The 20,576-nt window shown below is 40.6% G+C and overlaps 1 protein-coding gene across 9 annotated transcripts in view; it reads left to right on the forward strand.

Moving 5' to 3' along the window:
• Positions 1–19,984, forward strand: part of magi1b (membrane associated guanylate kinase, WW and PDZ domain containing 1b) — a 125,202-nt gene extending 105,218 nt beyond the window's left edge. For 4 of the 9 annotated variants that reach the window (XM_033967114.2, XM_055221631.1, XM_055221633.1 and 1 more), the window contains exons 17-24: positions 398–590; positions 3,382–3,759; positions 6,668–6,835; positions 10,565–10,658; positions 11,161–11,245; positions 12,770–12,913; positions 15,650–15,788; positions 18,060–19,983. In XM_033967114.2, coding sequence (XP_033823005.1) covers positions 398–590; positions 3,382–3,759; positions 6,668–6,835; positions 10,565–10,658; positions 11,161–11,245; positions 12,770–12,913; positions 15,650–15,788; positions 18,060–19,282 — 2,424 coding nt within the window. In that variant the 3' untranslated portion in view covers positions 19,283–19,983. Of the gene's footprint in view, positions 1–397; positions 591–3,381; positions 3,760–6,631; positions 6,836–10,564; positions 10,659–11,160; positions 11,246–12,769; positions 12,914–15,649; positions 15,789–18,059 lie in introns of all 9 variants that reach the window. The other 5 variants (XM_055221629.1, XM_055221632.1, XM_055221630.1 and 2 more) reach the window with 2 other exon arrangements.
• The last annotated feature ends 592 nt before the right edge of the window (positions 19,985–20,576 follow it).

The following is a 20,576-nucleotide window of genomic DNA, read 5'->3' on the forward strand; positions in this document are numbered from 1 at the left end:
GTGATGTGTTTATAAGCATTTTTCACAACTTTAGAGACCAGAGTGAAGTTTTGCCATCGTGGTAAAGCTAACAACTGCTAACAGTGCACTTCCTGATTAATTTGATGCAGACGTACACAGCTGACCTATTTTAACCCTAAGCTGCTTATACAATCTAAAAATCAAGTACAGGACCTTTAATTCTGCATATTTCTATTAACTTGGCCTTAAATGTACTTTTTTCTTGAACAATGTGAGATATTTTTAAGATTGGCATCATTTACAGCAGCCAAAAGGACATGACTAGTCAGTAATATGTAGACTTTCTCACATTCTTTGCACTCTGTTTTGTCTCTGGTTTAGTTTGTTTATGCACTTATTGTTGATTAGGTTCAGTCACATTATGCTTGTGTTGCAGATTTACATTGGCCACATTGTGAAATATGGCGCTGCAGATGAGGATGGGCGTCTCCGTTCAGGGGATGAGCTCATATGTGTGGACGGGACAGCGGTGGTCGGCAAGTCACACCAACTGGTGGTGCAGCTGATGCAGCAAGCAGCCAAGCAGGGCCACGTCAACCTCACTGTACGCCGCAAGACCAACTACGCCGGTAAGAAACACAGGGAATGAAGCTGTACTACATCCCCGGGGGCTCCTGATGAGTTGTGTACTCGCTGCACTGCCGGAAGAAATGGGTGATTTGGTTAAAATGACTTGATTGAGATTAGTTATCTGTATTTGAGTAGTTTTAATTTGTCAGATCTAATTGCTTGTAGGGTCTATTTTTTTCCTGTCAAGCTTAAATCCTCAAATCAAATATGCAAACTAAAAACAAAAAAAATCTTCCTAATCTTAGTGGAAACTAATTTAGTTGAAAATAAAAATCTATTTATTGCTTAGTGCCTCACAGCCAGAGGGTTCCAGGTTAACTACCGGGCCTTTCTGTGCATAGTTGATTTTTGATTAGCTACAGGGTGACAGTGACTCAGTTGAGTGTTTGTCAACTTATCTGAAGGTTGGCTGTTTGATTCCCACTCTCAACATAAACACCATAAACAACCAGAACCTACAGGATGGTGGTGTGATTCCAGTTCCCAAAGATGAATGCCGCTGTTGTTGTGTCCTGGGGAAAGACAATTAACCCCTGCTGCAGGCATGCGTGTGTGAATGGGTGAGTGGTACTTGATGTAAAGCGCTCTGAGGTGGAATATCGCTATATGAAAATGTGACCATTTACCATGCATGTTTTTTCATGTGTGTGAGTGGTTTTCCTTCAGACACGTCAACCCAAAACATGCACAATAGACCAAATCCTACTACGGTAGTTTACTGTAGTCCTGACCAAGCCTAGCTCAAAATCTGTACACTTAAGTAAACCTTGACCCTTAAAGAAGAAATGTGAAATGCAAAATCAACTTTTCAGTGCTTTTAAACATGTTATAGTCATTTCCCTTCATGATTTATTTACTTTTCAAGAAGCCATTTTACAGATCAACTCCCATTTTCACCGCCACCAGTATACACCCACTGCTTTCTACTTACTTCATTCTCTACTTCATTATTTTTAATCTGTGACACTGTAGGTTTTAGCTGTGTTGCATAGTCATTTTGGAACAAATGGAAAAACAATCCACAGTACACTCCCCAACAACTGTACGGCTCTTTGTTGTGATAACGTTTACGGCGACAGCAGCTTCCGTTGGGCACCACAGTTTTCTTACACGGAAATGAACGGGCATTTTTCATTTATTAAGTCCTTTTAGGTGAATATTGCGATTTAAAATTCCACAGGTGTAATAGATTGTAATTATATAGCAGACACAAGCACAATAGGTCTTCTTTAAGTCAGAAATATCTTGAAAGAATCTAAATTGTAGTCAGTCAAGTCAAGTCAATATATGTTAATATCAAGTGCAAACTACTTATACTTTTATATTACAGGAACTCCCTTGACATAAAATGACTTCAAATTAAGATGTGAACGCTGAATTCAAGTCATTTGAAATAAATCTTGATATTTTTGCAGTCTGCTTTTTATTATTTCATACTTGTTGTTCACATAAGTAGTACAGTCACTCTGGGCTTTTCAATCAAGATATATCAGAGCTTGTGTGTTTAAGTACCCAAGTGCATTTGTTGCCAAGTTACCCTGTTGTTTCATGTGTAGAACTTTAGAAAGCAACAGCACTGTTTCCCAGAGTAACAGTCTCTCCCCTGCACACGATGAAGAAAGAGCCATAAATATGATGGAGAGGCCAGTCAACCTTCGGCCCGATGACAGCAAGCAGACATTAGTGCATTTTCTGCTACTCTCAGTCTACCTCGAAGCGTTGAGAATATGAGGCGCCTCCTTTGAGTGGCTGTACAGGAAATGAAATGCCCTGATACACAGCAGGCTCACAGCGCTTTAGTTCATATTTTGCTCTAAACAGATGAGCAGATTGGTGTGGAGCTCCTTTCAGGCCTATCTCACTTGTCTTATCAGTGCAACTGGACCAGGGAAATGTGTTGGCGGACAGTTATCTACAATCTCAAGGGATGTTATGATTACTAAATGAATCGACAGTTGTGATTGTTGGGGATACAGTATAAATGAACTTTTAGAAGCAAAATTAAACCATTTCAATTTATTCTTCAAAAATGTACAAGTAGATGCATGTTTGTATGTCTGACTTTTTACTGGTGTACTACTTGACTTCTTTGTCTCCATTGAGATGTTATTGCTTAAACTTATACATATATCTCAATCGCAGTCAGTAAGTTATGCCACAAGGCCAAGTTACAAGTTAAATTTTGGAAGAGGCGGCCCCAATTTTCAAGGTATTTTATACCAATAAAACACATTACCTCAAAGCATTCTCCATGGAGACAAGCAGGTGGCGGACTGAGCCTTCAGAAAGTTACAAAGTGTGCCTTTAATATGTGATATGAACATATTTGCATGGAGTTGGTCACACATTAGAGGAATGGAAAAACATTAGTATAAATTAGGATTTCATTGTTTGGTCAAGGTGCCTCTGATCAGGAATCAACATAAAAGCCATGATGTTTATTTTCACAATAATCATAACACTAAAATTAGTCAAATTTTTTTCACGGTCAAGATTTAGTCATTTGATCAGTTTGCGTCTTTTTAATACAGAGGTCCACAGCCAATCCTCTGTCAGTAAAAGCTAATTTTGGAGCAGAATTCCTAGGTCAAACCACTAAAAGTCTGTAATGTAATGTTCAAGGAATTGTTATAGAAAGTCATTTGGTTTTAACAAGTCTAAATAAAACTGTATCAATTTGATCAATATGAAGAATGAAACTGTGATTTTTATTTATTTATTTTTTTTTATTATGTATATCTTGACATTGGTAATTCCCCCGTTAATCATATCTTATTTTTTGATATTTAGTTAAAGCCGAGGGAGACGTGCCACCCTCGCCCGCTTCGTCTCACCACAGCAGTAACCAAGCACCCAGCCTGACGGAGGAGATCGGCAAGCGCACACCACAGGGCAGCCAGAACTCTCTCAACACGGTGAGCTCGGGCAGCGGCTCTACATCGGGCATCGGGAGTGGAGGTGGAGAGAGAGGAGCAAACAGCGGCGGAAATACTGTAGTCCCCATCTCAGCCGCTACCACGTCGTCACAGCCCCCCATCGCTGCCTCCACTACCAACACAAGCTCCGCCCTTCAGCCCTATGATGTAGAGATCCGCCGCGGGGAAAACGAGGGATTCGGTTTCGTAATAGTCTCCTCCGTGTCTCGACCGGACGCGGGTACTACTTTTGGTAAGATATCTCCTGCTACACAAGCTTCAGAATGGGCGATATGCTAAAACATTTATATCACAATTTTTTTGGAGTCAGATCACGATTGTATCTACTTCTACTTTACTTACTTTTAAAAGTTCTATGATTGGTTATATCCAGTGTCACTCACTCAGAGCCTTACAGACGTTAACCAACAGGAAAATAGATGGAGAAATAGGACAAAAATGGCAGATTTTCACATGGATGAGACCACGATTCGATTTTATCTCCATATCGCCCAGTCCTACTTCAGAACATGTCCATATACATGCCAGCGTTAACTTAGTCGATTAATAAAGGTTTCTGTCAGTATGTTTGCTGAAAGAAAGATAACAAAATGGAAGTAATCAGTGATGAATACAGCTATAGCTAATTTATAAATAATTTAGTCGATGAATGGACTTGAATAGTAGAGAAGTAGAAGAACTGGAAACTATCAGGGAAACAATGTGATTTTAATGTATTTCCTGTCAACCACAGCAATCCAAACCAGACCATATAGAACCTAAACATCTAAGGAAAAAGTTTTTGTTTATAGGATTTAAACAGTACCACAGTGCAATATATAAGCATCATGTACTCAATGAAAATATATATCTACTTCTGCTACTGAAGATAAATTGAACTGAGTCAAAATTAACACACAGACACACACAGACACACACAGACATTATTCAGAATGTCCCCAAAATTCAAGTCAAATTCACCACAATTCCATCAAGTTTGCACTATTAGCAAATGAGTTTGTTGTTGATTGAAATACTGGTAGCGACTGTATTGTGTTTCACTTACAAACATAAAACACATTTTATAGCCCGCTCTCTCTCTCATGACTGGGGCCTTTTATCCTTCCAACTGTACAGCCTGACTGCGTCTCCGCTATAAAAACCTCTGCATGCTAAAAACTCTGACAACCCCCTCCGATCGAAGCTATTTACAGTGCCGGCAGATCAATACTGGCGCTTTTCAAAGCAGCGTTTCTTCTTTCTCATTTTCATTTTCTGCGCCTGTCAAACTATAAGACGCTAAGACCCTTTCTCTGCTGCTGCGGCTTCTGTTCTATGCGCTTTCATAATTGATCACAAGTGGAGTGGGTCTTACATAAGCCACTTGTATTATTCAGCTGAACCTAAATGGCTTCTCCTCCCTGCCAGGTTGCCAACAGGAGCAAAATGGCAATTTAAACAAGCAGCATTTGTGACATTAATAAACGAGGAATTGATTAGCAAGGTTTATATTTGTTCAGTCAAATCAGAAAGTTTGTCTAGCATCTTAGTTATTAGTTTATGGCCTTATTTCCGGTGTACTATTGAGTTGATGTAGCCACTGAGTTTTATTCAGGCACTCTGCAATGCCCCGCCTTGTTGTGAATTGTGATTTCCTGGTAGAACACAAGTAAAAACAATTAGAACAATAATAATAAATTTGTCCAACTGCTCTGCACAGGCTCTAATCAGGAATTGTGCTGTTTATTAAGTTGATGCTAGCTAAATAGTCAGGTCCAGAGGGACAGTCTGCTGCAGTTGGTCTTTAAAATGAGTGAAGTTTAGGAACAGGGTTATGGATATGGTTAGAATTAGGAAATGCTTTGGTTAAGGTTAGGAATAGGGTTAGTCCGCTCTGTCCCTCCAGGCCTGACTATCTTACACTACAACATAGTGTACAACATTGTAAAGTTATAATATACCATTATATTTCGACAAGTTAGCTTTGATAGGCAGAGCCAGTCAAATCATCTCGACAAGGCGTACTTAAACGCTGGGTTTCAGCTTGACATTGACTTAAAAGTTAATTAAAAGTTTGGTTGTAAATCTAAGTATCATCTGTTGTACAAGTTTTACTACAGTTCCGCCTTTGCCATGTAGTGCTGCCTACTCCACTATGACATTTCACTACTTAAGTCATTCAGTGTGGGTGGACTGGAAGCGCGGATCTTCCCAGGTTGGCTCGCAAAGTGTCTAAGCTTTATTTCTTATTTCAGCAGCCAAAGTAAAAAGAAGGGCCTTGGGGCTGGGTTTGCTTATGAGTTAACCCAGCTTTCACATCTAATAGAAAATTCGGCGTCCATAAGCCAATAGGTTCCTCGTGTCTGTTTTGCAGTAGAAAACCTAATAATTCTGCCCACGCCGCCTGTGCTGTCAATATTGAGAGAAGCACATTATTATTGTCTCCTGAAAGACGGCAGCTCAGCCGGCCTCTGTCCACACATTTCTCTGTCGTTTACAATCCACAGTGGATAGAACCTGTTTAAAGGTCAGGTTGGTATTAGAGTGGAATAAGCACAAGACATGTGAATGGAGATAAACAGTTTGGTGTAATCCCTCATTCAAAGGTAATCATCTGAACTGTTTTGAAATCAAGCCGTTTTGACTTTCATTCAGATGTCATTTAATCTGATGGGACTGATGGCATTTAGCTCCATCATTGCATTACAAATCATTGCTTCTCAGATTAGTACCATCAGATTGAAAATAACTTCTGGATGGGAGTCCAGATGACCTTTGAAACCTTTTCTACCTTGGAGATAAACATTGCACTTTCAAGACATTCACGTTAATGAATCATATTATTTTGGTGTATAGGGACAGACAGAGGATCGTTCATTCCTGATTTACAAAAGCTATTTCTATAAAGCACTCATGGACATTTTGTCTACTCTTTCTCAGTTCAAATAAAGCCTACTCTGTCCTTGCATTGTAATCTGGTGCTTTGGCTTGGCTTGCAATCAGTAATTTAACCCCTAACATTCTTCTTCTTCTCTGCTTTTATTCCAACCTTCCCTTTTCCCACTAATTTCCCTACAAATGAACACCACACATAATGCTTGAAAATGTGACAATGGTGACCACAGCTGGCAATGCATGTGTGGCCATGCCCCATAAAATAGGGCGCATCATCGAGGGGAGCCCAGCTGACCGTTGCGGGAAGCTGAAGGTGGGAGACCGCATCCTGGCTGTGAACGGCTGCTCCATCACCAACAAGTCCCACTCGGACATCGTCAACCTTATCAAGGAGGCCGGCAACACCGTCACGCTGCGCATCATCCCAGGAGATGGTACGTACACAATAGTTTATTTCGTGTAGAATATTTAGCCACTTAGTCCTTCACTAGAAAATTGTTTATTAAAAGTGCACTATGCCATCTACTTGTATCAATGGAGTTGTTATTTTTTGCCTGGAATGTTCCACAGTAAAGCATTAAACCTAAACTTAAATGTTGTATTCAATCAACAGGTGCGTTTATTGGTAGCAACTTGGCCTAGTCTCCATGAAGATAGACAATTTTAATGTCGTATTTCAGAACATTCCAGGCAAAGAAAAATTATCTTCATGGAGACAAACAGGTGGTAGAAAAGTTACATACTGCACCTTTAAATTTAGATTACCAGTAGATTAGCATAAGTGTGTTGCCAGCATTTATCTAGTCTTATTTTGGCCAGAATTTGAGAATGATAATTTTCTAACCATATGAGATATATATATACTTTTTGATGAAGACGTTGAGGAAGCTGATAGTTCTGCTCCTGAGAATGAAGACCATATATGAAATGTGATTAAGACAGTTGTTTCCTTAGTACTCAACAGCTGTTATTTAGGGAGTTAAAAAGTGTTCATATCTCTTTTTTAAATAACTGCATCCTCTCTTTATTTTAAATCCATTGTGTCTTATTTATGCCAAGGAAGAAAATAACCTTTTAAAAATTCTTAAGTCGGCATGTCAGAAAGATAAAATGTCTGGGTGTGTCCTTAGTGTCAAATGGATTTAAAGTTTTTCTAAGTCGTCCCGGCCTGAGAGCTCTCGCTGCTTTGTGCTGTCAGATCCGCTTTTCAGCCCCTACAAATACTGTTTAATTAAGTGTATGTGTGCGTGCCGGGGAGGCGATGCTTCCTGTCAACCTGAGCGTCGCTAGAAATTGGAGCTATTTGTCCGCCGCGGTTTGCTTTCCGGCTCACTTCTTATGGATGAAGGTTTTTTTTTCCCTTTTTTTTTTTTCAATATACAGACGCTGATGATCAGAGTAAGCCAAAATTGCACTGCCAAGAAAATGCGCGAAACAGTACAGAGGAAGGTGAAAATTCCGTGATTTGTTGGAAAGTGTGTTTACATGCATTCTGCAAGTAAACAAGAGTTGCACACCAAGATTATCACTGTGTCAGAGTTGTTGTTGGCAATCTTTGCTCCTGTTTAATATGCTGCAATGTGCTTTGTTAGACTTCAAACTTGTATTGTATATAGTAATATTGTGCCTATAAACTCTTCTCCTAGTCAGATCTATGCCAGGAAAAAAAATGTTTTTGGTTGATGTGAAATAGAAGTAACTCCATAAGACTCCAATAAGAGTGCAAAACTTGGTGCAGTGGATATTTATAGATTGATTCATTGTCCATCAAGTTGTGAGTTTGATAGTCTACTTAAAGCCATAGAACGTAACCTTTTTGCCGAAAATAGACCAAAAAAATGATTTTTTAATTGTTTTAGTTTCATTCAGGTTTGTGGATATGAATGAAACAAGAAAAACTTGTTTCATTCATATCCACAAACCTGATTCTGATTTGGCCTGAAGGACGACCATCTCCTGCTTGTTTCCATAAAAGGTTGTTCCTTTGGCTATAATAGGCCACAGTATGGCATAAAACAGATCTATCGCCAAGGAGAATGTTTCAAAGTATGGTTTTAACTTTCTATTTTTTGTTTCCAAGAAATGTTGCTCCTTTGGCTAGAATATTTCACAGTATGGCATAAAACTGATCTATCACCATGGAGAATGTTCCGAAGTATGGTTTTAACTTTCTGTTTCCATGGAATCATGACTGTACTATATCATTATAAATACATGGTACATGATGATAGTCCATTGTCCAAGATGTATTATATAAAGTAAGATGTCTGTGTAATCCCTCAGTCTTACAGGTCTGATCCATAGTAAAAGCCAAAAGTAAAATTTGCCAACTGGACAAAAAAAATGTAGTAGTGAAGACGTTTCACAGCCGCTTCTTCAGTTGTGGTCAGATTACTGGTGGACACTGCCTTATATCTATCTGAAGGGAGGAGCTAACTACACTGAAAATAGAAACGGTTATTGTTTACAGTTTCTGTCTGAAGTCTGTTGAGCTCCACTAAGTGTGCACTGTGCCTGTGAGTCATAATTAGCATATTCATTCAACTCTTAATGGACACTTTCACCAAAAAGCACCCATTAAGATAACAAGTAGATGCCATAAGATGAGAAAAGTTATGGCGAAATAGTGTCTTCCAAGTTATGTTACGGTTCTACTACTCATGAGCAGTGATATAAGTACTTGGTGAAGTATAGTCTGAATAACATCCAACCTTATTTAAAATATGACAGTGTCGATGAATGTGCAGAGCCTGGTATTGAAGAGATTTCATTCTCCCATCCTTTTAGCTAAGGAACTGACTCAGTGACTTGCAGCGACCAGCAAAAATCATGCAATGGCGTATTTTAAGTGTAGATGTCACGCTGCGAGTCACACTACAAAGTCCTCCCCACGGATTTCACTTAAGGTTTATTTCCAGCTGTGCTGCCGTTCATTTGACCAATACGCGCCATTGTGGGTTTAGCTTAATCAAAGTTTAGCCTACTGGCCATTATAGAGTGGCTGGTGGAGGTAGAGGAGATGAATAGGAGATGAAGAGGAGTGTGTGTGTGTGGGGGGGGGGGGTGAGATCGTGAGAGGAATGGTGAGCAAGGTGCAGAGCTGTAATCAAATAACCGTAGATAGACTAGGGAGAATAGGCTGTTAAGGAGTAGGAAAGTTTCTCCATTCAGCAGGAGCGGTGTAATGAAGCCCTGTTTCTGCCACTGAGGCACGACGTGATTCACTGACAACACAAAATGATTGAATCAGGATGAGAGAAAGAGAGTAGTATTTATATTTCCGACACGAGTGCTGCCTGCTTGATCACACAAAAAGGACGCTCTCTAGTGACATGTAGGAATAAAGAAAATATCTTTAAGAAAATTGACAAATGCGATGACAAATGATCAATAGAGCAAATGAGAAGGCTGTATTATTCTAGCGTCCCACTGCTCTGGGCAAACAGCCAAAGGAAACCAAGGGACGCTTCATGTTATTGACTTGGGTTAGCTGGTCGCACTATGAAGGTGTGATTAAAGACGCACTGTGTAATTTTTCTGGTGAAAGGTATGCCACCTGCTTGTTTTCATGGAGATGTTATCGTTTGGCCTGGATGTTCCACGGTATATCATTAATCACTTTTCCATCTCCAAGGAGACAAGGAGGTGACATCATCAGGTCAAGTTACAGGTCAAGTCACAGGTCAGATCTGTGGAGAGGCGGACCCACTCACAATAGGCAGTAAACTACCTGTATATTATTGAATAAATGCAAGATATTTTTAATGCCAAACTGTGGAACATTCCAGACAAAGCAGTAACATCTCCATGGAGACAAGCAGGTGGCACCACCCTCCACCCAAAAAATTTCATAGGTCACCTTTAAATAAAATGTGACTTAGGACTTCAAATCCATAGCGTTAGAACTGGAGACTTCATTATGTTCTTATACTGTATTGATCTAGTCTCCATGTGGACCCAGCACACGTCAATAAAATGTGCTAATTGAAGACATTTTCATGTTTGCTTGAGGCAGAATAATTTCCAATGGGATACATGAGCCACGCCGGATGATAAAAAGCAATATTATGGCTAGCATAAATCAGTTTAAATATTGATTTCTTTCCTTCACAGTGCATGAAAATTCGAGAAGTAACATATCCACTCTTTTTTGCCTTCTTTAGAATCCTCAAATGCATCCTTGTTGACCAACGCAGAGAAGATAGCCACTATTACCACCACTCACACAGCCCAGCAACAGGCTGCACCCGAGGCCAGGTAAGACATGTGACTTATGAGGCCAGCCAATTTTACTTCATACTTTTCATGCATAACCAGCCTAAGTCTTTTTTTTTTTTTTTTTTGGCCAAATTGAGTTTTCTGTTTCATTCTACTCTCTAGGTCCTGCTGCATCTGTAGGTGTCATTGGCCTCGGCCTCAGCCAAAAGAAAATTACTTAGGCAATCATGAGATTTACAAATTGTTGCTTCTATGCTTTGGATGTAAACTGTTGATAAGATGTATTGGATAGTAATAAGCACAGCATTAGTCAAAGTAACAGACAAGATAAACACCACATTTGTACATTGTTTTTGAAGGTTACGGCTTGCAGTAAATTTTAATGCGAGTGACTGCGATTCCCAATATTCTTTTTACAGCGAGTCATAAAGCTATTTATTATGCTAACTAGCCACCCCCATCTGGCCTTGATCATTTATAGGCATACTTTTCTTCTATAAACTTCCTAAATGTTTTTGCTTTTTGTCACGTGTCTTTCCAGGAACAACACCAAACCAAAACAAGAATCTTTCGAGTTCAAAGCACCGCAAGTTGTGCCTCCACAACCTCCGACACAAGTCTCACAGGTGAGGCTAACTCTTTATAAACCCCATTATTGTTTCATTATACGTTTCATCCGCCCATATACTGTGCGTCCACCCCCTTGCCCACCCAGCTGGCCAAGGACAAAGCTCGTTCTTATTTATTTCCTTGCACTGCTACCTGCTGGTCTTATCGGGATCAGTGCGTTATGGGAAGCCTGTTTTCTTTCAGAGTAGCCCTTCTGTCCAGTGCGTTGGCCGGCGCATTAATCTGCTGCGGTAGAGATGGCGTTCCCTGATAGCATTGATCCCAAAGCAGAGCAGATTAGGGAGAGACGCGAGGACAGGAGTAGCCGAAGCCGTTTGCCTGTCCTTTAGGTGCCCTGGCTCATCTTGTCTGTCTCTCCCTCCCTCTCCCTTTCTCTCTGTCTGTCCCCTGTCTCTGTCCCCTGTCTCCATCCACTACTAACCTGCGGTATAAATAATTCAGCTTCGCACCGCCCGGGCATATGCAAGTCTGAGAGAGTGTGGGACCACTATTAAATGCGGGTGACTTTCCCTAAGGTGGCATTCGTCCCCTAGTTCTGAAATCTCTTCAAAGGACACAACCGGAGATTCTGAATCACTAAAGTGCCCTTGCTCATGTAGTGGTCTATCTGGTTGTCCCCTCTGTCTCTCTAGGTTGTGTTCACCTTCTAGAAATTGATGTCATGATTTTAGTTGCAGGGCAGGGGCAAATATAAGTCTTATATGATAACTTATAATGCTGGACCTTATCATTATTTGTTGGGGATTAGCTGTTATGGCTTACAGTCCCGACATCACTCACGTCTTTGGGGTTGAATAATGGCACAACATAATTTCACATTCGTTTATTTATTCTGACAGAGTTGTGCCAGTTTGTTTCATGTGGATGGGGCCAGTAATTACAGAGATATTAAGTATAAGCCACAACACAACTTATCTGCAATTTCAGTTTGATTACAAATGATTTGCTGTGAACTTTAAATATATTTCTTGTGTTGTATTGACTTTCCTTCAGGATCAAGTATCTATCTATCTTGTCTCTCTAAACGGCACATTTTACTACAGAAATATGACCTCTAGCTCAGTTTTAAACAATAGGGATTATAAAATGTTGTGCTGTTACGTGAATTTTACTTATTGCTTTTTGATTTTCGTCATTTACTTTGATTAATCGGTTGACAGTCTCCAAAATTTGTATTAAGATTGTAAGGATTTATTTTACCCAACAGCAGAAAGGAGTGAGTTAACTAGATTTAGGTCTAAATCATGAGCTTAATCCGCCTTTTTTAACATATAAATACACTGTTTCCTTGTACTTCTCTGTTTAAATAGTTGTTTTAGCATGAACTCCCCGGCATTTGCAATGTTTTGAGTGAAGTTCGGGTCAGATACATGATCAGATTAGAGATACTGAAAAGTTTTACAAGGTTTGTCACGTTCCCTTTTTAGTCGATCAAGCAATCGGCAGGACATGTCTTTGATCTACCAAGAATTTCTTTACTCGGCTTCAGACCTAATTGCTTTTGTGTTTATGTGTACCAGGATGGGGAGTTCTACTCGGTGGACCTGGAGCGGGACAACAAAGGCTTCGGCTTCAGTCTGAGAGGAGGCAGAGAGTACAACATGGACCTGTACGTGCTGAGGCTAGCAGAGGAGGGGGCAGCTGTCCGCAACGGCAAGATGAGGGTATGAACAACAAGGGCAACAAGCTGCTCATTCACTATTCTCTATGACTCATCTTCTATTATTGTTATTTTTATTTGTTTTTTTTTGGTTCCCATGCGTTTCAGAATGATGATGAAACACCATTGCCATAACAAATAACTAAATATTATGTCTATATTCATGTGTTTCAGCTTCTTATTATATGTAACATTTTGAGGACTTTTTCCCTTTCAAATATATTTCATTTTAACATATTAATCACCATGGCAACAGTCTTAAATTTAGATTATTCTGAAACCAATAGCAAAAATTCTCAAATTATCGCTCATAAACAGGAAGCTGAAACCCATGAATATTAGATTGTTGTGATGTTTCTACAATAGTTTATTTAACAAAATCACTAACCGTCTGCGTCTGCCAGATGGGAATATAAGTTATTTTGCTTGTGGTTTGTGTGCCCATAGTTTAACGTTAATCTATAAAAACTAGAAAGAAAGCATTTAAATGTTGGCACCGCTAGCACTTAATACTTAATATGTACCTATTAATAATACCTATAAAGCAGCCTGAAATCAACAATGTCTGTCATTAGTTTGACCTGTTGCATTCTCTGTGGTTAAAAAAATAATGTGGTGCTCTCAGGTGCACTAGTGGCCCCAGGCAGCTGATTGTGGAAGAGGCTGATGAGAATACCACATAGCCTTTGCAATGCAGAGAAAAAAATATCTATCAAGATAATTGCTTATGCATAATGTACCCTCCAATTACTGTTAGCTACGCTTGGCTGGCTACAAACACATTGCATTCTGGCTCGGGCAATCACTTTACACAGGGTATACAACATGAGAGTGGACTCCAGATATGCCTTTTGAATGAACTGATTTGACTACTGCTAGATTTAACATTTGTTTGATAAATTGCATTGAATTTAGTCTGAAGCTGTTTCTTCTGTAATTTTGCAATGCTTAATGGCATGGTACCTGCTTTTTACTGTCTTAAAAACATGGAAAAAGAACTAGTTCATTAAAAATTTGTGCAGCGGTCCAAGCGTATTTTCCTAACATTTTCCTAGCATCCTAATTATTCATAGTTTTTCACAACACAACACAGAGGCCAGACCAGTCACTGCCACAGTAATGCTAACAACAACTGACATGCTAACAGCACACCAGTTTTATTTTTTGGTTTGCGGAAGAAAAAAACTGCCTTTATAATTAGATACATAGTGTTCTCACTTTGACCCCACGGACTGTTTCACGATGTATCTGTACTGGGACAAGACACATTTTACCACTTGAAAAATATTGCGTACAGCCCCGTAAGTGATTTAGTCTTTTCATGATAGATAAAGCAAATTAGTTCTTGTTGTTTCTCTGGCTAAGATTCTTTTCACGGTTGTTACTTTGCACCAGTGCATTTGAGGAAGCGTGTCTGTGTAGAAATGGCCTTTATTAACCCAGATATGAATAGCAGCAGTTGTGTGAGACAGAGGTGTCGAGGTGGGATCACGCTGCAGGGAGGATTCCCCTGGGCACAGACAGCCCTGACAGATATCTGCAGGCACCGAGACAAGAGCCAAGGCGCAGTGCAAAGCTTTTCTTTTCCCTCCCGTCTGCCTCTCTCTCGTTCCCCTCTCAGCGTCACAGTTGCTGCTTCCAGACACAGTTTGCTCCTCTGGAATCTGTTAAGATGCAAACTGGAAAACTTGCCATAGCCCGCGTGTGGAGATATGTATATATTGATACCTTAAGTGATATTATACTGAGATGTCAACATTCCTTAAGGGGGTGAAGAGAACTGGAGGCACTGCACTGTCTGAAGCTCTGTTACTCCCAAGTATTCTGAGGGTTGTTGCAACACAATCTGAATATAAAGGCAAGGCAAGGCAAGGCAAGTTTATTTGTATAGCACAATTCGTACACAAGGTAATTCAAAGTGCTTTACAGAATAAGAAAGACATTAAAATCACACAAATCAAACATAAATAATCACAAATAATCATCATAAAATCAACATTAAAAGAGAAGAGTGCAGAATAAAAACCTGTCAGTCATATGCACAGCTAAACAGAACTGTTTTGAGTCTGGATTTAAACATTGTCCACAGAGACACATTAGCAAATGCTAATTTGCTAATGTGTCTCTGTGGACATTGTCCACAGAGACACATTAGCAAAACAATAGCTGTAGAATAATCTGATAAGCTGCTGGATCAGAACAAGTAAATACCTTTATCACACTAGTTAATATTTGAATGAACATTGAGTTTAGTATTTAGCATATTTACCTTCTTAAAATCTTCATTGTTTTAACAAAAGGCTAACTTAAAATTGAATTTTGTGATGACACTTTGTCATGCTGTAGTCACACTCACCTTTTTTATAAAGAAAAATAAGCATCTAAACAGGGCAGTGGATGCTCATACTGATCACAAGCTTCATTTGTAAAATGTTGTTGAAATTCTTTGTATTTTTCCTTGAGTGGTCCTTTTCAGAGCATCTATGTGCCTGTGGTGATCCTGTCTGTACAGAAATGTTAATAGTGTGTTGCCATGGTAACTGACCCCCCAGCAGAACACAAAGCAATTTCCCTGAAAACTATCAATTTTGGAGATGTTCTGCTTTTCTACAATTTTACAATTTTATCTCATCTTCCTGTATGCAGTTTTTCTCACATTATCACATTATCTTCCATCCACCACAGACATCTTGTTTTCATACCCTCTGCTTGTATATGACTTTGCTGTATGTTTTCATAGGTCGGCGATGAGATCCTGGAGATTAACGGCGAGAGCACCAAAGGCATGAAGCACGCCCGGGCCATCGAGCTCATCAAGAGCGGGGGCCGGCGTGTTCACCTTGTGCTCAAGAGGGGGGACGGCTCGGTGCCCGAATATGGTGGGTCAATCTACGAAAACATTCCCTTCTCACCCATCTTCACGCCCTGAGTAGGGGGGACTCTGCAGTGGACGGTGGTGGGCCTATAAACGAACTGACCGGGTGTCTTTGGGTGTCTTTCTGGTGGAAGTCACTGTTACCTCTGTTTTCTATGGAAGCATTAGCTGGACAGGCCTTTCACCTGCTCTCGCCCCGCCCTGTGTCATCTCGCTGTCACTTGTCACCTTATAGGCACTGAGCAAAAGCACTGGGCTTGCTGGGACTTTCCATGGTGTGGGTGTCATGTCAGTGCTACGTTACTACCGTTTACATGGTTTGAATGGGCAGATTAGTACAGTCAGTATTCTTCGTAGATGGGACCGTTATAAATGTTTATATTATTTAGCGTTAAGGAAAAACTTGATCCACTGCATCTCATGGTAAAATGGGACATTCTTGTTAAAGCATTACTCTTTTGGTTAAGATGTGTCACAAACATATTTATGATATTTATTGAAGGTGAATGTAAGCTACTGAATTCAAAGGATTTGAGCTGAGAACGCAAAGAGCAGGCGCCTGTGCTCTCTGAAACTGAGAAAATGTCACTGTATTGTGCTTGACATTACTCACTAATCCTTGGATTTATTTGCACCCACTGTTAATGTCATTGATCGGCTGTGGTTCTAGGATCTGCCCCTCCCAAATCCCGGAATAGAATAACTGATAAAAATATACATTTTGTACAGTGACTTAAAGAGGCATTTTTACAAGTATTTTTGTTCAATGTACAGAGCCATGAACTAAAACCACATATTAATGGATAAAAGTCTATTGCTGCATGAATTGTTTAACTGTAAATTTGATTTTTATGTCTATTCTCCATAATATTTATGGAACATTTCGTTTTTTAATTATTGATCAGTTTTACTTAGTCCCAAGTCATTGTTTGTTTGTTTTTTTTATTACTTTTTTATTACAGTGGAAAAGCATTTGCCTGTCTAGAGACGCTCATTGGTGTAAATTGTTTTGCGCTAAGAATGTGCTGTCTTTACATGCACCACTATCACATTGTGCGCATTTGTATATTTTGATCATGGTTTATATTTTGAGTTGGCACGACTTTGGCAGTCATGCCAGTATTCTTTTTTATTTGTCGGCTATGTAATACTGCTTCATACGCTGGTGTTGTGGGTCTCACTGTCTTCTTTTCAGTTGGGTTTCTGCTGCTTTTGTTCACATGTGCGCGTGGCTAATGTGTGGGTGTGTGGGTCCACTGGGGCTATATCTTGGACTGTCTCTGTTTTGAATGATTCAATGATCCAATAAACACTTTTTTATTGAAAATCAACACAAACAGTAATTCCTCTTTTCTTGCTTCAGGTTGGTTCAATGTGATTTAAACTGTACTTTTCTCTCTTTCTCTTCTTCTTTATTTTGCGCTGGGCTCTTGTCTTTCTTCAGGGATGGTTGCTCCCCATCTCACTGCATGTATGAAAAATGACAAGATGGGGGAGGCCTCTGTCCTCCAAAATCAGACCACGGTTTGTAACTGTCCTCCCCTGTCGTCCGCCACACAAAGCCTGTCTTCTTCTTGGTTGTCCTCTGTCTTGTGCGGTCATCCATTCTCTAAGTTATTCACATACATTTGTCTATAATTGCATTGTCATTGCCGTCGCATCCGCAGTCACAGTTCATACTATCTACTGCTTATTTTGAAGTGAATTGCAGTAAATATACTAGGCCGTATAAGTGAGCTCCTGTTTTATTTATACATATACTTTTAGTAGTTTTGGTGGTTTCAGACTGTTGGAGTGTCATGTCAGGAGCGCATGAAATGGCATGGCTAGTCAGAAAACTCATCAACATCCAAGTATTGAGTGTAATTAGGCTGCATAACCCACTTGAACCAAACAGGCGTTTCTTTTTAGTCAATGGCTGCTCCATGATTCTGTCTATGCTTTTTATTCTCATCTTTAAGCTGGCACAAGAATTAACTTTGACATCACAATGGCTTTCATTGCTAATGTTTTCAGTTTCTTGTTTGAGCGGTTCAGCATGGTCAGAGAAAGTGAAACCAGACAGGAGTGCTTAGGGTCTGGGTGCATATCTCAGAGTGCTTAATAGTTACTGGCTGAATATGGGTTCTTAGCGACTGATTAATGATAATTGTAAAAACAAGGTTAAAAGCCTTTAAGAGCAGTCAACCAAATTAAGTTCATTAGAATTTTTAAGCACTCTGAGATGCCCCACTTTAGATGTAATGTATGTTTGATTCACTGCCCTATGTTACAGACGGCAACGACATCAGTGCAGTCAACGCAGCCACAGGGTTACAAAACGCTGCGGAAATGAGTGGTCTGCCCTCAATCAATGAACCGTCTGAGGCAAGCATCCCACCAGAACCCCAACACTCATCCAGGAGCAAGAAGGACACCACTCGTCACTCTAGCAGCACAGGAAAGCACCACCACTCCAGACATCGGCATCGTTCTCCCCATAAAAAGAGCGGAGCAGGGAAGAGCAAAGGAAGGAGGAAGTCCCCCGTCAAGCTGTTGAAGAAGAAAGACAAGGAAACCGGCAGACATCACGCCAGCGGGCAGCATCACCGCAGCCGCCACCGTTCCCCTGAGCGCAAACACCGCTCCAACAGTGCAGAGAACACCCTGGACAGTCGCTATAGAAACAGCCGCTCACCAGACAGACGCCAAGGCCAATCCCCAGGCCACCACAGGCATCGCTCTCCATATCGCTCACCCCATCGATCACCCTATCGCCACCGCTCCCCCAATCGCCACCGCTCCCCCCACCGCACCAGAAGACACTCCCCCACCAGACAACACCGTTATTCTCCTGACCCCTACCGCAGGTACGCCTCCCCAGACCGTCAGAGGCAGGCCACCAATGAGAAACCCAATGGGGAAGTCTTGAAGGAGCTGCCCCAGTCTCCTGAACCCACCCCACCTTCAGAGCCCAGTGTGCTTCGAGAGCCCCCTGCCCTGGATCGTCTAAACCGTGAGGCAACGCTCCCATCCCTGCACAGGGAGGAGCGGCTGTATGCGGAGGATAGTCTCCTCGATAAAGCCTCCACTTTGGAAAAATCCTACAGGGGGAACAACCTGCTGCACGAAGTACTGGCCCGTAACACAAGGGACCCCTTCCGAGATGTGACCTTACCTAGAGTGCGCACGCCTGACTCCGATTCTGCCTACCTGAGGTACAACTCACTCCTCAGGGGTCGATCGCCCAACAGGCTGGACAGAGACGAGCGCTACCCTAGCGACGGGAGCACTCCAGAGCCCCAGTACAGAGCGCGCAGCCTTGGGCGCGATGTCTCTCCCATCCGGAGCTTCAGGCGGGAGGACTCAGAAGATGAAGAGGATGATGACAACTTTGTAGCGGCCAAAGTAAGAGAGTACTACAGCACGATGAAGAGTAACACCAGCCCCCCGTCAAGGTCTACTCTCCCAGAGCCCAAGAAAACCTACAAGGATAACCCCAAAGATTTGAGCATTTGATTGGCTGTTCATAATGCTACTATTGGTATTGGACCGCTCAGTCTCATTACCATTATTCCTAACGGCTGCAAAGCACCCTATTGTGACCACATATGTGATAAGACATCCACGGTGTGTTAAATATGTGCCAACATCCAGACACTGGCAGAACAGAGATTCCAGAAAGACTTTGAAAAGCTTTGTTTCTCTTTTTTTAACTGTCTGTTTTCTTTTTTTTTTGTTGAACATTAACATTTAAAATGACACTTGACTTTTCCAGAAAATGTAAAACCACAAAAAACAAAGATGTGCCTAACAGTTTCATCAACAAGCAACTTTAATTTCTGACCTACTCCATGGCAGGCAGTCTGTGCCTCTGTCCGATGATGAAATGTATGGACTTTTCCAATGACCCCAAGGACCACGCACTGGGACCACCACAGTTGGTGCTCTCAATAATGCTGTGCATGTCTTTACCACTTTCAATGTCTTCTCTCTCTCTCCCTCCTAATTTCTCTCTCTCTCTCTTTCTATATAGCTCCTCCCAGTGCCACTGTTTTTAGACATTTGACCAGACTATAGCACAAGCCTGCATTTGTTTGTATATTTTTGACAGTTTGCAGTTTGTGTACATTCAGAGGTGGTCATTTTAAATGAATGAAGGGAAACTTAAAAGTTCAACTATGACAATGATGTTAAAATAAAATAATATATTCAACAAATAAATACATGTTTGTTGATTCGATTCACTATATAAACATAAGACTGACAGTATTATATCTACTCTTTATGTGCATAGAGAGAGTAATCTGTAATCCCTCAGTCATCCAGGTCCAAAAGAAAATTCAATTCTGTCAACTGAACAATAGTTCTAGAGGGAGGACATTTCACTGCTCATCCAAGCAGCTTCCTCTTTCCCACAGATGAAATATTCTGTTACTGTGAAAATCTTGGCTTTATTGACTTTGAAGAAAAACATGTCTTCAGTCTTCAACAACATCAAAGTGAGAATGAGGTAGAAAGAAAGATATCCACCTTTCATTTGTGCTTTATTTATTCACTCCTTTATCTTTGGAGCCCCTTTCTACATCACTAGTCATTCTCTTTGTGAAGATTTTTATGTACATAACTGCTGCTTTACTAAAGGTGCTTTTATATGCATGATCACAAATATTCACAAATCTCCTGTCTTATATATTATTGGACAAAGGTAACAATTATCTTTTATAAAAAGTTAGGGCATCCTCAAAAAAATCTCTGCACCTCTGTGGAGTCCACTGTGCCTCGTCTGCAGTGGTATACAACAAAATTGAAG

This window comes from Periophthalmus magnuspinnatus, chromosome 5, assembly GCF_009829125.3.
Source record: "Periophthalmus magnuspinnatus isolate fPerMag1 chromosome 5, fPerMag1.2.pri, whole genome shotgun sequence".
Lineage (NCBI taxonomy): Eukaryota > Metazoa > Chordata > Actinopteri > Gobiiformes > Gobiidae > Periophthalmus > Periophthalmus magnuspinnatus.